This window comes from Schistocerca americana, chromosome 3, assembly GCF_021461395.2.
Source record: "Schistocerca americana isolate TAMUIC-IGC-003095 chromosome 3, iqSchAmer2.1, whole genome shotgun sequence".
Taxonomy (NCBI): Eukaryota; Metazoa; Arthropoda; class Insecta; order Orthoptera; family Acrididae; genus Schistocerca; species Schistocerca americana.
This window is the reverse complement of record NC_060121.1, coordinates 457,644,925-457,664,613: the sequence shown is the minus strand read 5'-3', so window position 1 is coordinate 457,664,613 and position 19,689 is coordinate 457,644,925. Positions and strand designations below refer to the sequence as shown.

Below are 19,689 nucleotides of genomic sequence, written 5' to 3'. Positions count from 1 at the left end.
GATTCCTTCTTTTAACTTTTCTGATTGTATCAATAACAGTTGATCTTCTATTTAATACACAATATGGTTTATTGCAATCCTGAATAAAAAACATCATGCTTTCAGAAAAAGAAATGTGTAGCGTTACCTCTCATATGCGTGATTGAAGTAAAAATATTTCCTTGAATATCCTTGAAAAGGGTTTTCTTCACCTTTGGCAATCTGTTTCTCATATTCCTTACACCTTTAATACATTGTGCAACTTTATTTTTACTTTTAATGTTGTTTGAAGCACATTTGTATTAATTACTATTGATATGTTTCTCATATCTTGTGTTTATGCTTCTGCATTCTTCTTCACATTCAGATAAATAGTTTTAATTCATCCTTGATTTAAGATAGAAAGATGATCACTATACAAAAATGTAATGCCATTCTTCACCTCTTTGAGGCTAATAGAATATAGCTATAATCTTCCGTAGAGCTGTAGCTACTTCTTACATGAAGTGATTCTCCATTGTTGGTGTTTGAAAGACATATTCATTCATTGAAGTAGCTTTTTATTACACTTAACTTATGGGTACTCAAGAGCCAATAATAAATATGTTTCTGTAAGAATTGAGGCTTATCATACATAGTCCATACATATTTGGAAGACTGCACATTAAACAGGTGACCAACATCAGATAAACGTGACAAAACAGCTCATGATAATTTGGTATGATATTTATTGCCAAATAAAGTCCTAAAATAGATGCTAAGATGTTGTTCTGTTTCTGGCCTTATTATGTGATAGATTCAGTTGTTGAGACAGCAAAGATTAACCATAAGACCTAAAATAAGAAAAATATTAGGACCTCCTAGTGTTCCAATAATCTAACAAAAACAAATCATACATTGATTATAATGTTATTGCTATAGAAATAACCAACAAAGCTATCACACGTTGTTTTTGATTTGACAGACAGACTGATTGCCATCTACAGGTGACTCTTGATGACTGATGCTTCGCTCTTGTCAGTATCCTTTGCAAATGGTGATTACCCCCTCGATCACTCCATTCTTTTCTGTCTGTATATCCACCATGGAAGGTGGCGGTAGTGGATGGGATTCACTGCACCCAGCAGTGAACTGTGATTTCCAGTGTCCATAGTATCGCTGTCTGGTGCGGACCTCACTATATAAGAACGTGTTTCTTCATCATGGACCACCTGAAGATGACAAAATGAGTCTGCTTGACGAAATACTTACTACATGACTGGATGGACACCCAAGGTTCTACAGTTCCACACTGTATTACGGCTATAAGCTTGTTCATAGCAGGGTGACACTGAACAAAAGTTTTACCTGATATAATTTACTTCAAAAGATTTTTTTACTTTAAGGTTGGACACTGTGTGTACACTTTTCACTTTATTTGCGATTTTTTATGAAATGTATTCCTTCCACACTTACAAAAAATCAATTTCATCTTTCGAGTCCTATTAGAAAGAATGTAAGAACTTAAATAAACTAGTTAAATTTTATATGTGTTTCTTATTTTTGTTTCTTTGCAATACAGAGTTTTCGACACAGCCTCCGTGAAACAGTTCCGTTGTAGGGAAATTAAATAAACGGTTTTCCTCATTTAATTGTTCTGTATGCAAATTTATTGTGTTTACTGTAACAGAAGAGATTTTACCAGCCATGGTTGCAAATTGATTGGATAATCTCACTAACGCCTGATGGTGAAGCATTAAAACGACAGCTGAACTTGTATAATGGCATGGCGAAACAAGGACTTGCAATTATTAGGGAGAGACGATCCAAAGCATTACCAAAGAAGAGGAAAACTTTTCTGGATGTAATGATGGATGATCATGGAAATTTGCTTCTCCCTGAGAGTGAAGTGTACGATGAGGTAAGTACTGTAATCCATTTACTCCCTTTGAAAATAACTACATTAGTCATTCTATCGAAGGCATAAAATGATGCCACAACATACAAGGGCTAAACATTACTGGCAGCATTTCCTGATAAAGCTTCTGTGACATATATTGTGACATATTTTGTGCGAATGAACACATCAGAAATTACCAATTTTCTCTTTTTGAAATGCATTTGTGAACTAGGTCATGCAACAAATTAAACTTGATTAACAAACAATTTTCATGCTTTTTCACTGATGAGCTATGTTACATGTACTAGAAACAAGTAATTGTACTTACCTAACAAAGGAATCTGAAAGTGAGCAAATAGAGAAGTATTTCTACAAAGATGGTTGGTTGGTTGTTTTGGGGGAAGAGACCAGACAGCGAGGTTATCGGGCTTATCGGAGTAGAGAAGGAAGTCGGCCATGCCCTTTGAAAGGAACCATCCCAGCATTTGCCTGGAGCGATTTAGGGAAATCATGGAAAACCTAAATCAGGGTGGCCGGACACGGGATTGAACCGTCGTCCTCCCGAATGCAAGTCCAGTGTGCTACCACTGCGCCACCTCGCTCAGTTCTACAAAGAACGTTACATCTCAGATGGGTTCAGGCCACAGGTCTTTGATAGGTAACTACATGTAACTAGTTTCTGTTCCCAGTTGCTAAATTTTCGTTGGAAACTTGGGCGACATTATTGTTCTAATATGTCTATGAACATAAATTTCAAAAATTTCTAAAATTGTTTGAGGTATACTGCTGCAGTGGAAATGCTTGTGATGAGGAAAAAGACTGATACGTATGTTGCACATGCATTGGGCCTAATAGTTGCTATGATCTCTGCCTTGAAACAAGAACTTGTAAAAATATATCTTTTGATATATGTGTCTGTCCTGGCAGGTTGTTTGTTGAATGAATTTTGCTACGGCCTGAAATCTGAAGATCCTGGTCTTGTGGTCCTGACTTAGTGTAAAAGGTAACACCAATGCAAGTCGTAGCTCTGGAAGTAGTGAGGTTTCCAGTGCTAGGTGGGTCTTTCAAAATTGAAACCTTCACTGTCTCTTGCAAGGTTTGCTAAGTGACTAATGGCAGCAGTGGCAGTCTTTCTCCCATATCGATTTTTAGATATACTGCTGTTATTCGCCTGTGGTAAGAGCCAGTTTTGAAAAACAACGAATTTTTTATGAGAATGACCTCACACACTCCTGGTAATTTAACACTGACAGCTCCCATCTTTGTCACAGCTGTCGCCTTCATGTCCAAGGACTGGTTTGGTACAGCTATCCAGGCTCATCTATTTTGTACAAGGCTCCTCATTTCTTCATTTCTACTGCTAACTACATCCATTTGAACTACCACCTGTAAACAAACATTGGTCTCATTCTACTATTTTTATTCTTCCTTCCCCCCCCCCCTCCTTCATTCCCATTCACTCTTCTTCAGTACAATATTCATGATTCCTCAATGCCTCAAGATATGTCCTATCAACCGACCTTTTATTTTGTTAATTTGTACTATAAATATCTTCATTCCCAAATTCAATTCAGTACCTCGTTAGTTATTCGAGGTACTTATTTAATTTTAAGCATTCTTCTGTAGTACCACATGTCACAAGTTCCACTCTCATTTTGCCTGACTTGTTTATTATTCTCGTTTAAATTCAGGACAAGGCTACGCTGCAGACAATAGTTCTAGAATAAACTTCCCAATACTTAAATTTAGTATGAACATTCTGGTGCCTGCAAGGGACGAATCCACTATAGCATGGTGGGCCGCTGAGGGTGAGATGCAAATCACTCATGTAGCGGCCACGCCGAAATCTCGAAAGTGTTCTGGAGTCTTGGCGCAGAAATACAAAGAGAAAGATCCACATTTTACTGGTGCGACCTGATATTTGGTGATAAGAAATAATTTATGTAAACATGATCACTTGTTGAAATACAGTGCCTCCGCAAAGTCTATACGCAACGACGAGCTCCGAGTGTCTCACCTTGCAAGGGATGTAAGGCTGGCAGAACATTCATGATGCTGTATGAGTTAGGACCCGGGATTCAATGATAGTCGCCGCTGTTATGATGGGAGATGGGATTCGACGTTATTACAATTAAAACAATTATATTAATTATTTATATTAATCACAATTAAATACACTGTGCTCACCAGTTTCACAGTTGGTGGTGGAATTGTTTTCCTCTTTCTTGAAGGCATAGTTCAACACGTTTACATGTATTTGCGAACACCTTTACCAGTGTTTCACATGTAACCAAAGGCAGATACTCAGTTATCGCTGTCTTCAGTTCATCTATTGTCCTTGGGTTATTTTGACACACAGACGTTAGCCTCACCCCAAAGATGTCTATTCTAATCATCTTGAGGTGGTGAAGTTCTTCTTATGTCAGTGCTTGCTGTGAAAATAGGACGAGGAATTGCGCCTTATGCAAGACATCTTTTCAGTTTCGTTTTACACACAAGTTCCAGCACTTTTTGTGCTACCTTCAGTGGGTTATTTTATTTTCTTACTATAAAACTGTTGTTGATATTAATATTTAGAGATACTTTTGGTACAAAATATTTACAATTGTGAATGAAAAATTGTTGTGAAATATTATATATCATTTGTTTACAGTTCACAGTTGAGATATGTATTAACGACCTGATGCACTGTATGCTGTTTATCATATTATGTCTATTGTTCTAGTTATAGCTTAATTAGCTAAAGAGTGGGTGTATGCATTAGTTTACATACCTTACATGAAGCCATTGGGTATTTATGTTTGTAGCTAGGCTGCTACACAATTTGCAACTGTTGTCTGCAAACAGCAAAACATAATCTTTATTTATCTGTCTGTTATGTAATTACGTTTTGCTGTTTGCAGGTGACAAGTTGTAGTTTGTGTAGCAGACTAGCTACCAACATAAATACCCAATAGCGTCATGTGGGGTATGTAAACTAATGCATACACTCACTCTCATGACAATTAATCTATGACAAGAGCACGAGATATAACGTAAAAAAACAAAATACAGTGCGTCAGGTCGTTAATACATATCTGAACTGTGAACTCTAAACAAATGATGTATAATATTTCACAACAATTATTCATTCACAATTGTAAAAATTTTGTACCAAAATTCTGTCTAAGTGTTAATATTGTAGTGGGTGAGTTCCGGGAGGTGCCGTATTAAAACTCGGTGAGAACTTTCCAAATGACTTATTGGCTTCCACTACAGTGCTCCATTCCCCTCGGTCTGTGTCACAGGGCCCACAATGCTGAGGAAGCACCCCAGCGGCCTGTGCAACACAACTCTGTGTCGTGCCAGCCTTGGCCAGCCTGCTGAGTTCCGATGATGTCAGGATGGCTACACCATCAGCCAACTCAGCACAGCTCGGTGTGAGCCTTGGGCGGCCAGCTGCGTCATTCTCCTCACCGGCATGGCTGAGATTGCTGCGACGAACAAGTGCCCGCTACTTGGCGTCCGAATCTGCGGCCCTCAGGAAGTCTCTGGCGTGTGTCGGACGCCAAGACGACTGCCCGCGGAAGTGAGCCAAAGAGTGGCCCGCCGCTGGCTGGCTGCAGCCCCGTTCGAACCAACGGCCTGTCACGGGCTGGGATGCTAGCGCCCCATCTGTTGCTGCATGTAGCCTGGTGGTGTGATACGCCCCGCCGTGTAGGAGAGCTGCCACACTTGAATGAATCTAGTTAGAAAACGCTACCTATTTATACTCGGCTGTGCGCCTCTGTTATGCCAAGTGCTCCACTTCGCGTCACGTATGGGTAACACTTAGGTTAGCCAGTGGCCCTCTTCTGCCTGTGACTTGCGCCATGAAAACTGCTGTGTGGGACCTTTCCGGGACTTCTACACCCCGGTGGCCTCTATTTGCCTTCGCAACTGCTGGTATGCGTAACTTACTGCAATCCGGCCTGCTCCTGGCTCTAACTCGTGTCTTCGAATATCGCACAAAACTAACTTTCCCTATTCTAAGTATGTGTAACTATATGTAACAAAACATTTACAGGAAGAAAATAAAATAACTCACAAAAGATAGCACAAAAAGTGCTGAAACATGTGTGGGTAAAACGAAACTGAAAAGGTGTCTTGCATAAGAAGGAATTCCTCTTCCTATGATGTTTATTCTTTGCGAAAGAACAGATGCCACACATTCATACAACTCTTTCGTCTAGATGGACAATGGATCCAACTTCTTCATTGTAGATACACAAGTGCATCCGACCTCCTGCAGGAGTCTCAGAGTAGCGAGCATAGAGAAAATGGACAGGGACTGCAGATAGGTGGTGTTCGGTGTGAATGTGGGGCAGCTGAGAGACGTGTTGAGATAGTCCGCACAGTTGTGATAAGCAGTGGATAACGCACCGATTCGAATCCTGCTTCGGCACACATTTTCTCTCGTCGCTGCTGATTCCGCCTGACGTCCCGATGCAGCTGACATCAGTAGTTCCTTTCCTTTCCTTTCTCCTCCTCCACCTTCATTTTACACATAGTTAAGCCACTTAATGACATCAGGCCTCTCTCTAGACCTTTCGCTCAACTATACTCCATCAGTGCGGTACTGTAATTGATGCCACTCACAAAAAGGAGTTTAATTAATAGTGTATGGTCTGTCGTCTAGATAGCCACACAGTTCACTCGTGTTGTGGCTTGTCAAATGACAGCGTGGGTATCATACAGTGAACAACGCCAGATTTGCACCTAATGGCCACAATTGGAACTATTTTTTTCCTGAGTGAAACCAGTTCTTCATTAACGCCGTAGCAAGTCTACTAAATTTCGCTGACATACGATAATTAAAGTCTAGACTCGATATCCATGAGTAGTTGTACATTATTTATAGCCACTGGGTACTAACGCTCTTTATCACTAAGGAACATTTCTTCGTTTGTCATCTTCCCGTTTCAACAGGTACGAACATTCGGACTGGCGGGTACTGACACCACTGCAACAGCACTGAGCTGTATATTTGCATTGCTGGGTCTGTACCCAGAGTGGCAAGACGCAATTCAAAAGGAAGTGGACGAAATCTTCGGAACTGGGGAAGACTACCTGAGACCGGTTACCGAAAGTGATCTCACTCAGCTAAAGGTCACTGAGGCTGTTATAAAGGTAAGTAGAGCTTGTGGTGTCCAGAATTATAGCTAAAAAATTTTCAGCCGGTAGCCCATTGCATAGTTTTAAATGAATGGTGATGTTTAAGGTGAGGAAAGTGTAGGGAGTCACTTTGTGAATCCATAGAAAATCATCTGCATGGTAGTACCTCGTGTTGGACAGAACGTGCGCTAGGCAGTAACTACACTAGTTGTTGATGACCAGTTCGATAGATCATTGATAATTTGGCAGTGAAATGCTTCAAAATTATTTTGTGCTCTGAGGAACTAAAAATTTATTTGGAATCTTATCATCTGAACTCATACAGATATTTTAAGCCTGTTTATAATTTACATAGCAAACAGGCATACTTTCTCACTGACAATGCAGCGTAGTGACCTTTAAAACTACACTAGACTCTGGGCAAAAAGAGTAGTGAGTTTAAAATTTATTGCGTCGTTTTATAAACTGTACCACCGCTTTTCTTATATATTGTACAGGTTCGCTTACAGATAACAGTCGACATGCTTGTTTTAACAATTGATTTGATCTAATAATACATCTATACTGCTAGATGAGTTGCCTGCTGTTAGCTAGAGATATTGATCTAATCATCTACAGCCTGAACTCATACACAACTCATAAGCTACGGCCACTAGATGTTGCATTTTTAAGCAGCTTGTAGCATGTTACAACCAAGCAACTGACAAATGGCTTCGAACATACCCTCAGAGCAATATTAGTTAAAAACTGCTCAGCTGTTAGGAGAGTCATGTGTCAGAACTGTGACCTTACAAAATGCTATCAATGGTTCCTCCAAAACTGGAATCTGGCCGCTGGGTCTACACATTTTTCGGGTTTCGGTTTCCATGGGGACTAAATACTGTCCATAAGCAAAACTAGAAATAAGAAAGAAAAATGAGTGAAAAGACAAGAACAATCAGGAAAAGCAAAACCGATTAATGGTAATTTTGCGTTCCTGGGTCTTCCAACTCCCGTAAAACGCAGATAGTATTTTAGATAATGAATATGTATTAGGATTTCATATTTGTTTGCAACGTCTTAAAAATTAAAATTATTTTGGTCACACCTGCGAAATTTCTGTATTAATTGCTACAGTTGAGAAAACCTTACTGCTACAGTTCAGAACTCCAGTCGTACAACTGCTTATAAATTGTACCACTTTACACCCAATCATTTGTTGTATTATATATTCTCAACCACGGGACATTTATTTTCGAAACTTTCGGCATATGTGTCTGAGAGAATATGCTACACATCAGTAGTATTACATTTAGATAATGTGTATTAGACTACAGCAAAGTCAGAAAAATGCTGAAAGTGATGCCGCTGATGAGACTGTTTCCTACTCTGTACTACAGAGTTAATACGGTGGAGATAAATGGAAGAAAACCATCGAAACAAAATCAGTTACTGTAATCTCTGAGACACACACACGCACATGCCGGCCGTTGTGACCGCGCGGTTCTAGGCGCTTCAGTCCGGAACCACGCGCCTGCTACGGTCACAGTATCGAAACCTGCCTCGGGCATGGATGTGTGTGATGTCCTTAGGTTAGTTAGGTTTAAGTAGTTCTACGTCTAGGGGACTGATGCCCTCAGTACCATAGTGCTTAGAGACATTTGAACCACTGAACCACAGACACAGGCGCGCGCACGAGCGAATTCCCCCACGCATGCACACACACACATGCAAATGAGCATTATTCACGTCCACACCTGTGTGTGTGTGAGCGAGTGGGTACGCGCGACACGCGTCCGTAGAAATAAAGAGAGAAAACTACATGCATTTATACGTACTCAAAAAAGTAAGTTATTTCCCTTTATTAACTACCTTAACGAAATAAGAAACTGCTCCATCGTCTGAAACAACGGATGACACAAGAATGTCTTGTTTGTCGCCGATCTAAGGGAATAAAGAAGAAATCGCGTTGACAGTTGGTTAGTTACGTGTTTCGTAGTTAATGTTGACAGCTCGTATCGAAATACGTGGAAGCAAATCAGCTTACAGATTCTAATACGATATTTGTTTGTCAGTATGGCTACGTGATAAGTATTTAGGCTCCAGTTACATCTTAGAACAATAACAATAAACTGAAAGACAAAAATCGGGAATTTCAAAGCTGATCTGAGTGTATTATTAAAATGAATACAGAATATAGCGTTAAAGTTCAACCCATTAAACCCCATGTGTAATGGATAATCATTCAAGGTTGATTAGCCCGAAATATATTAGAATACCTATGACGTTGAATCTTAAATGGGACAAATATCTACTTCTCACTCTCAGCAAAAAGTCTAGGAGTGAAACAACACTATACTGCAATTTGAAACGTTCTGAACGACTTTTTTTATGGCTGTTAAGTGACACTGGAGTAAAACAACACTATACTGCAATTTTAAACTTTCTGAAAGACTTTTTTTATGGCTGTTAAGTGTCACTGGGATAATGTTTCATTAACATTTCAAACAGGATTTTGGTTTTACTATACCGTGGCAACTTGTACAAAGTTTTAGCTGAAATTGTTATACAATGTTTTAGCTGAACTCACTTTAGTTTTCAACAGCGGATTTTTTTAATTGCGTTCAAAATAAAATACTTGTTTTGTAATCTTGTAGAGAATCACTACACGCTGCATTAGAGTAGATAATGGTAATTTTTCACTTAAAATATTAATAATTATTACAAAAACGCAGCACATGTTTGACGAATTAATTTCGAATCGCTGTTCTAACTGCGTCAAAACCTTACTCACGTGGATCGAAACCTCTCTTCCTTGACTGCCTCCCCTCACCAGAGCCATCTCTCTTTAGTATAAAACGGCAGTCAGCTATCATGTTTCTACTGCATCTTCCTTCGTCATTATTTCACATATCTTTGATGTCCTGGTGTAACCGTTCTCCTCTTTCTTCACTGACACAGCCAACAAATCGACATTTGAATATAGAAAATGAAGCTCCATACGTACGTTCTCACACAATTTCATGAAACTCTGCAACACCGTGCCAACCATGATTTCATAATCTGGATATTTGTTGCTGTCAAAAAGTTGGCCACTTTTTCTTTAAATGAAACTCAAGCCCTTTTCTTCACTGGATTTATCGTACTTTCAAACAAAGTATCTTTGTTTAATGATCCCGTCTTTAACTTCCTCACAATGTACTTCTGGAAATCTTGTTACCAACTACAAGAAACAGTCGCCATCCTTAAGAAGTGCTTTAGTGGACTGTTTCACCAATCCACGTGAAGAGCAAATAATAACGTCTTGCTTGGCTGAACAATTGGTTCTTTTATAATATTCTGTGAATCAGGTTAGGGTGCTTTATGTTTAGGACCAGTTACCTGTCTTTCTATGCTTGTATTTGGCTCGGCTGTTTCACTCACAAATGAAACACGGAATATCTGTGTAGATGGACTGTTGACCAATCAGCGTACCAACTTCTTCCCAATCCCCACAATTGTCCAAGGAAGATTTTTATAGTTCACCTATTTCAACACAGCTTTGAGATTTCAATACATCTCCTTAAGGTATATTCAAGGGACAATAAGGAATCAGCCAAACGAATTTCCATTATGTAAAAGTACAATTGTAGGTTATGTTTTCACGCGTCTATAAACTACCTCCGCTGACTTGGATCAAAGTGATTTTGGAGAAATTCAGCAAAACCCTCAAAGTCACAAAAAAACACACAACTTTCTTCTTTAAATAATTAATTCGATTTCTCTGTTCCTGTACCAAGAGGATGATACTCCAAGCAGTAGAAAATGGTTTTACCCTAAGCCGAGACCCAAGAAATTCGGTGGCATCTTTGTCAAACTGAAGTCAAGAGTTAATTCGTTTAGTTCGTCTGGACTAAATAATTCTGATGTAGAATATTCTTCCGGATTGCAGTCGTCCCCATCAGCAGATTCATTTTCTGAGCTACTCTCCTGTTGCAAATCTTCGAGAACGGTAGATGGAACTGAAGTAGGGAGAGATTCCCTATGCGTAACTGGTCGTAAGGCCGTAAAATGTTAGAATATTTTATGTCCTTCTTACTTTTTGCACTACGGTCTTCAACGTTAACTACGCAAAAATAGCCATCATATATATGATCTTCTGGCTACCACTAAAGCATGAGAAGTGCAATAGGCATTGATCTTTCTCTTCCTATTATTCTACGGTCTCAGACTCTCAACACATGTACGGCATATCTTGTGTGATGCTCAGCTGTTGTCTTGATCACTAAAGTATGGCTAGTAGAAATTTTTCACGAAACTATTAATGTTCAGTTTTTGCTTTTCAGTTAAGGAGGTACCAAAAAAGTAAGAGAATATCTTGTGAGAACTCATTTCTAAGAAACTGAAAAAATACATTTAACGGCACAAATTTCACCACCTCACAACACTATAGTACGTCTAGAATGAACTAATGTTTCGGCCTAGGAGTCTGATGGGTATGAAAAGTGCAGCCTACTGTTCAATCTTACCACCATAAAATTTCCCTTACTTGCAATAAAATTTCTCTCTGTGAAACTTAGGTTTAAATGAAAACTTAGTTCACTTAACTTACGGAAAAACTGTACCTGATGGAAAAAAAGTAACGGTAGATGGGACACCAGCAAAAAAAGTACGTGTGGTGCAGTGAAAATTATGCAGACATCAAAAATCGCGTTGTATAGTGTAATACATGAAAAGCCATACTGGGCTGAACACACAGTTACAGTGTGGAACAAGACATCAGATCTCCACATCCTACAAGGTATTCCATTTTGGCCTGAAAAACAGAAGTTGTACTTCCAATTGTTGATAACAGCAACGTTGTCCTGCAATGTCTTTCTCAGTAAGGCTCACGGAATTCAGAACTGGTGATGTTCGAATCCGTACGATGAATCTGTGACATTCGGTTTTCTGATCATGTTTCACCATCTTAGGTATAGTTATCTCAGCTACGTGAGGACAGTTGGAGAGATTTCAATATACTTCGTCTGCTCTAAGGAATTATCAGCATATACAGCCCATCATATCTCTTTTCTACCTCAACGGTCTTGTCTGAACAACATAGCAGAAACACTTATGCCCAAAAGAAAGAAACTCATTTCTGTCCACCTTCCCTCATCCGCTTTCTCTTTCTCAATAGCAGGAACCCGTATCAGGATTGACGTCCCTTATTAATAGACAACTGAATAACAGCTTAATAATAAAAGATCATTAATGATATAATTATCATCTAAAGCAACAATACGCTGGGGGTGAATAAAAGTCATGGGATAGTGATACACACGTACACAGATGGCGGCAGTGCATTGACAGAGCTGTCATTTTTATTCCAGTGACTTCTGTGAATAGGCTGCCGGTGTGATTATGGTCAAGCAACGGGAATTAGACTGTGAGCTACATGCATGGAACATTCTATTTCGGAAATCATTAGGGAATTCCATATTCCAGATCCATAGCGTCAAGAGTGTGCCGAGAATACCAATTTCTCGGCATTGCCTCTCCCCACGGATAACGCAGCGGCCGACCACCTTCACTTAACGACCGAGAGCAGCGGCCTCTATATCGAGTTGTCGTTCCAACGGACGAGCAACGCTGCATGGCGTCATCATAGAAATCGTTGTGGGACGTACGACGATCGTATCCGTTAGAACAGAGCGCCGAAATTTGGTGTTAAAGGACTAAGGCAGCTGAATTAAATGAGACCATTTGCTGCCATCCACAGATTTCTTGTTCACAAACAACGATGGCACTTTTATGGATGATAATGTGCCATGACACCAGGTCACAATTGTTCCCGATTGGTTTGAAGGACACGTAGCTACAGCAGCTATAGAAGTCAACAACAATTCCTCCAGAACTTCTGCATCGCACAGTGCTGTGAGATAATGCATATGGCCGGATCTAGACTTCTGAGAGACAGACAGTTACAGCTTTTCTTTTGCAACGCATGATGTTTTCAACAAACAGATAGCGCAATAGAGCAGCTCAAGTGGAAAGGAAAACTTCCTGTTTAAATTTCTGCATCCTATACTGTTGACAGTTCTGTGTAGGTGGCAATTAAATCATTTTATTTCAGTGATTACAAAATAGAGTCGAATGTATGCACTGGGTAGCTGAGGCTGCTAGTTCATGGCGATTCGGTCAACAAAGTAAATGAATGTACTTAACATGCTGAAAACCACTACAGGGAGCCTGTGTCTCAGAATTCTCATCCAGTGTGCGTTATGATAGAAAAATGAGTCACAGAGAAGAGGATTTGGTGGTCTATTGGATGGATGACAGGTGCATATACTTATGGTCTGGCTTCGATTCCAACTTCTGCTGATGATTTTTGATAGGGACAGACAGATTCTATTTTCTTCTGGGTACGCCAAGTGAAGGAGGTATAATGGCATTGTGGTCTGAAATTCACACTAAACATGATATTCCTTCTCTACCAAGTAAACGTTAGGTTGAACCACAATAAAGTCAGGAGTGGCGACATGTAGAAACTCTATCACCAGTAACCTTTCTTATACTAGTTATTTATTTCTAGTGACGAAACAAACGCTATGTAGGATCACAGGACACTTATTCCATCTTTTATTTGAGCTTCTGTATGTCGATAAAATTGGTTCTGAACTGTGAATGCAACTCACACCGCCCTTAAAGCGGAATTTGATCCCTTCGTGACAATACAGCTCGACTATAATTTGTTGTTTGTTCAAAACTGCATATTCCTCAACATCTCCACATATTGCACATGGATGGAGTTCCAATCCTGGCCCGGCACTAAAGTTTTCATTCTGTATTATCAAGCTCTAGCATGAGAACACCTACCTGCTGGTGGATAATAATTTTGATTTTTAATGTATTTTCATTCGTTGTCAGCACTAACGATATCTGACGTTTTTGACTCCCAGTGATAAAACTATTTGCGAGATCACTGTAACCTCAACGATGTTATTCCGAGCTGCTGGTGGAGAAAAATTCGGTAGCCGACGTCTCTTTGTGTGTAGTCAACAACGACATGTGTGGGGTTCAATTCCCAGTCAGCACTTAACTCTTCGTCATATTATTTCTAGTTCAAATACGTTCACATGTCGCTGTTTATGTAACAAACCCATATTTAACGTTCGTTTTCTCTAGAAGATAATAGCGATAGGTGCTGGGTTGCAGTCCTGGGAAGAAAAAAATTAATGTTTCGTCTCGTCATTTCAGTTAACACATCTGGCTACTGCCGAGAAAATCCGATATGTCACAGTTGATAGTGCTTCGATAACAATCCGATTAGGTTCCGGGTTCGAATTCCTGTCCAACAAAAAGCTTTACCTCACGGCATTTCAAGTAAGTTACTTGTGAAGAAGCCATATTTAACATCTCTCGTAGTTCGTTAACAGGGACAATAGATGCTGGGTAAGAATTTGCGTCCGTTAAAATGTTTAAGTTATGTAATTTAAAGTTGATATTTGCTAACTGATACTGTCTAAAATCGAAATATATCACTCTCTGTATGCCTAGACAGTTACGAAATCTTTGCTTAGTCTACATGACCTGGGTTTGAATCCATATGCAGAACGAGATGGTTCGTCGTGTCATTCGAAGTCATACAAATTCTCAACTAGCTACCCGTGAATAACTTAAATTTTTAATGTCATTTTGTGTTAAATACGAGTAATAAGTACGGTATGTTACTTTGAAGAGGAAATCATGAATATGACGAACTCACTAAGTGCAATACCTATCTGACGTAATAATGAGAGTCGTAACATTTCAGGTATGTCATTTATTGTAATAAATGTGAGCTTACAAGCCTTAAGGACAGTCTTATCTGTGATAAGGTGTTCCCTGATATTTGTAGCTTCGTGGTATTACTTTACATCTTGAGTTATTGCGATACTGAGCAGTGTTTTCTAGTGGTGTTGGAACCATTTTCAATAGTCAAACGACTGTACCGAGGAGCGATTAGAGGACCTGCTAGATAGCTGCGTTATGCGGGTTGCATGCGAATCAGGCGAAATGCAATTCAGGTTGTTCGGTAACTTTTGAGCACGACTGTACATCCCCTTACAACGATCATGTTTTCTGACTGCACTGGCATTTTTCAGCAAGATAATGCGCCATGTCACAATCTCAAGAGTGTGGTTCGAGGAACACAGTAGCGAGTACCAGTTGATGTGGTGATCCCCCAAATCGCCAGATTTTAACCCTATCGAACACGTCTGGGATGTGATTGAATTTGGGGTCAAAGCTCATTGCCTCCCTCCCCGGAATATGAGAGTTCAGCGATTTGTGTGTGCAGATGTAGTGCCAACTCCCTCCAGCGACTTACCAAGGCTTTATTGCTTCCATGCCACGACGCTCCACCGCTGTTACCCATGCCAAAGGTTGACATACCGTCTATTAGGTAGATGTCATTATGTTCTAGCTGTTCAGTGCATGTCACTCTCTCGTACATACCAACTCGACCCACATCGCCACTTGTAGATGTGCAAATTTATCGAAACTAGGTAGCGTCTCCGAAAACGAAGGATTCGGTACTAATATCGGGGTTCATCGAAATTTTTACAAATCACTGCGTCTCACCAGCACACCAACCCTGGTGGTGGTAGAGGTATTCTACCCCGAGTATTTTTATACAAATATTCATACAATAAATGAGATATGTACACACAAAATTTGGTAGAAATGGCTCAAGATGTTATTGAGTTATGCCTTGTGTTATCCCCTTCCATACGTCCTCCTCCCTCCAATGGAGATTGGTGTTTCTTTAGCCCCCCCCCCTCCCGAACTCCCCCTTTCCCTAAACGTTTGTGGTCTGGTGCGCTACAATAGCCAAATTACAATCACAAGTGGATGAAAACCAACTAACAAACAGATGATCTGAACTGCAATTTCGTCTCCTGTGATTGAACGAGAAGGAGAAGACTTCTGCTGAATAAAGATTAGGATCGCTTTGTCATATTTACATTGCTTCAAATTATTTTAGTAGCTATTGTACTGTTTCTCTCCGGCTGCAGGCAGTTGTCACCCAAAAGTTCACAAGTTGACAAGCCACATGAGAGACAGGCGGCTGCTGCCTTGCAGAACTGGACATACACAAACACACACACACACACACACACACACACACACACACACAGAGAGAGAGAGAGAGAGAGACAGAGGCGATCGCGCGCAAGCGAGCGCGGACTGGCTGTCTAAAATTAAAAAGAAATCAAATAATGGTAGTCTTTCAATAAATGTGTGGCTATGGCACCCTGTATTGAAGAAACTTACTGACATTTAATCTTTTTTTTCAGTCCCTTCTCTTACGTAAGAGGATGGGGAGATCTTGAACTAGTAGAAGAGTGTTCTTTGCCGTCAAGTGTGTAAAGTTTATTGCGTTTTCGATCGTTGTTAACATTCTACCTGCAGGTGATATCAAGGGAGGGGGGTTCTCATGTCTTTCAATTCGGAATCTACGTACACTTCTGGAAATGGAAAAAAGAACACATTGACACCGGTGTGTCAGACCCACCATACTTGCCCCGGACACTGCGAGACGGCTGTACAAGCAATGATCACACGCACGGCACAGCGGACACACCAGGAACCGCGGTGTTGGCCGTCGAATGGCGCTAGCTGCGCAGCATTTGTGCACCGCCGCCGTCAGTGTCAGCCAGTTTGCCGTGGCATACGGAGCTCCATCGCAGTCTTTAACACTGGTAGCATGCCGCGACAGCGTGGACGTGAACCGTATGTGCAGTTGACGGACTTTGAGCGAGGGCATATAGTGGGCATGCGGGAGGCCGGGTGGACGTACCGCCGAATTGCTCAACACGTGGGGCGTGAGGTCTCCACAGTACATCGATGTTGTCGCCAGTGGTCGGCGGAAGGTGCACGTGCCCGTCGACCTGGGACCGGACCGCAGCGACGCACGGATGCACGCCAAGACCGTAGGATCCTACGCAGTGCCGTAGGGGACCGCACCGCCACTTCCCAGCAAATTAGGGACACTGTTGCTCCTGGGGTATCGGCGAGGACCATTCGCAACCGTCTCCATGAAGCTGGGCTACGGTCCCGCACACCGTTAGGCCGTCTTCCGCTCACGCCCCAACATCGTGCAGCCCGCCTCCAGTGGTGTCGCGACAGGCGTGAATGGAGGGACGAATGGAGACGTGTCGTCTTCAGCGATGAGAGTCGCTTCTGCCTTGGTGCCAATGATGGTCGTATGCGTGTTTGGCGCCGTGCAGGTGAGCGCCACAATCAGGACTGCATACGACCGAGGCACACAGGGCCAACACCCGGCATCATGGTGTGGGGAGCGATCTCCTACACTGGCTGTACACCACTGGTGATCGTCGAGGGGACACTGAATAGTGCACGGTACATCCAAACCGTCATCGAACCCATCGTTCTACCATTCCTAGACCGGCAAGGGAACTTGCTGTTCCAACAGGACAATGCACGTCCGCATGTATCCCGTGCCACCCAACGTGCTCTAGAAGGTGTAAGTCAACTACCCTGGCCAGCAAGATCTCCGGATCTGTCCCCCATTGAGCATGTTTGGGACTGGATGAAGCGTCGTCTCACGCGGTCTGCACGTCCAGCACGAACGCTGGTCCAACTGAGGCGCCAGGTGGAAATGGCATGGCAAGCCGTTCCACAGGACTACATCCAGCATCTCTACGATCGTCTCCATGGGAGAATAGCAGCCTGCATTGCTGAGAAAGGTGGATATACACTGTACTAGTGCCGACATTGTGCATGCTCTGTTGCTTGTGTCTATGTGCCTGTGGTTCTGTCAGTGTGATCATGTGATGTATCTGACCCCAGGAATGTGTCAATAAAGTTTCCCCTTCCTGGGACAATGAATTCACGGTGTTCTTATTTCCATTTCCAGGAGTGTATTTAGAGGAGATTATGGTGACAACAAAGGAATTACAGATCCCCACGTCGAACCAATCAGTGTACATATAATATTGTTTCCTGGGCATATATTTACATGAAAGGAGCCTCATCGAATTATTGCTGTAGAATATTCTAGAAACGTTAAGCTAATGTCAACGGGTAATCCCTCTACCACCACGAAACATCCCCACATTATTCACATTCAGACGATGTGATTCCCTGGTTTCTGCCTTAGGAGTCACTGCGGTTGTTCCCTGCTGTACCAGTCGCACCGGTGTTCGCGTCGGAAGACATCCCACTGAGCGACGGGCGGTACGTGGCGCCTCGCGGCAGCGTCGTCTTCGTCTTCCTGAACCTGCTGCACCGCCAGCCGGCGATCTACCCGGACCCCGACAAGTTCGACCCTGGCCGCTTCCTGGAGGGTGGCGGCACCAATGCTCTGCCCCCTTACAGCTACCTGCCATTCGGCGCCGGTTCGCGCCTCTGCGTGGGAGCGCGCTTCGCCATGCTGGTAATGAAGACAGTGCTCGCCACGGTGATGCGGCAGTTTCGCATCATCCCCGGCAGCACCAGGGAGGAGCTGGAGGAGATAGGAGTCTTCATCACTGGCAAACCCGTCCACGGCATCAATATCAGATGCGTCCCACGGACAGCTCCTGTCACAGTGGATTGTACTTAACAAAGTGAAAGGAGAAGAAACCGCAAAAGAGAAGCACAGTTACTGCGATCCACTGTCCTCCTAAGTTCATTATCAACCATTATAATTCAGTATTCCTGAAGCAGCAAATAGTGATAAAGATTTCGTCCTGTTTATTGTTTTCTTATTGGCTTCAATGTTTACAATCATACAGCCATCTATAATATGACTAATACTCTTATTTACTCGCACTGACTCTACAATTTATTGAAGTCCCACACATCATTCCATTCACTAATCTGCAAAGCTAGTACGAATTGGCTAATTTGAGCACCATTGGCTAGGATTTGGTTGTCTCGAACGAACGTGACAACACATATAATATATAAACATTGAATATCATATGTATAATCAATAATATAATAAAAAATTGTTCTTTTAAGCTATTATCTCTCTACTGTGCGAGAGCTAGGCATTGGCAAGTTTCGCTTCTACCGCCAGAAGGAAATTCAATAGTAATTTGAAAATATTTATGTACACTCTTGCGAAATTGTAAATTTCTTTAGGAATAAAGCCATTTAGAGCTCTTAATATGAGCCTATTTCTTCATCTATATAGCTTCCGCTATGGTCACCTTCAGAGCAACAATTATGAATATTTCTCATAAGAATGAGGGCATTACTTACACGTAATCAGTCTACAAAAGATAAAAACTAAATGGTTAATTATTTTTAAAATTCATCTAACAGAAGTTAAAACTTCTGTACCAACATTCATTATTGGGTTCAATAATACTTATGTCTAAGTGGGGTGGCAACTAGCATCTCACCTCATTCGACCAGAATTGCTACAGAGTGACTCCAGGAACACTTTTCCGAGTTTAAAAACTTCTGCTGGCTACCAAAATTTTACACAGACGTTCTGGTTGAGATGTGGTTCTAGTCGGGGATAAGTTGACTTTTAAGTTCATGCGTATGTAATGACAGACAATACCTAAAATTTCAAACACTATAAATTTATTTCTAAAGCACAATTTCATTGGAATAGCATCACAGTCATAAAATCAGCTTTTCAGATGGCAGCAACAAGTTCATGTGGAGTTCCCCTTAAAGTGTTTGTGCCTCGTGTCATGCTGGCGTTCGGCAATGGTGTGAGCTATATAGCTACAAATTTACGAACTCAAAGCTGAGAT

General features: G+C 41.4%; 1 protein-coding gene across 3 annotated transcripts in view; it reads left to right on the top strand.

Annotated features, from left to right (window-relative positions):
- The window catches only part of LOC124607494 (cytochrome P450 4e3-like), a 94,249-nt gene extending 75,161 nt beyond the window's left edge, over positions 1-19,088 (top strand). For all 3 annotated transcript variants that reach the window (XM_047139875.1, XM_047139876.1, XM_047139874.1), the window contains 3 exons: positions 1,649-1,879; positions 6,806-7,006; positions 18,096-19,088. In XM_047139875.1, the coding sequence (XP_046995831.1) occupies positions 1,649-1,879; positions 6,806-7,006; positions 18,096-18,539 (876 nt within the window). In that variant the 3' untranslated portion in view covers positions 18,540-19,088. The remainder of the gene's footprint in view (positions 1-1,648; positions 1,880-6,805; positions 7,007-18,095) is intronic.
- Positions 19,089-19,689: the final 601 nt, after the last annotated feature.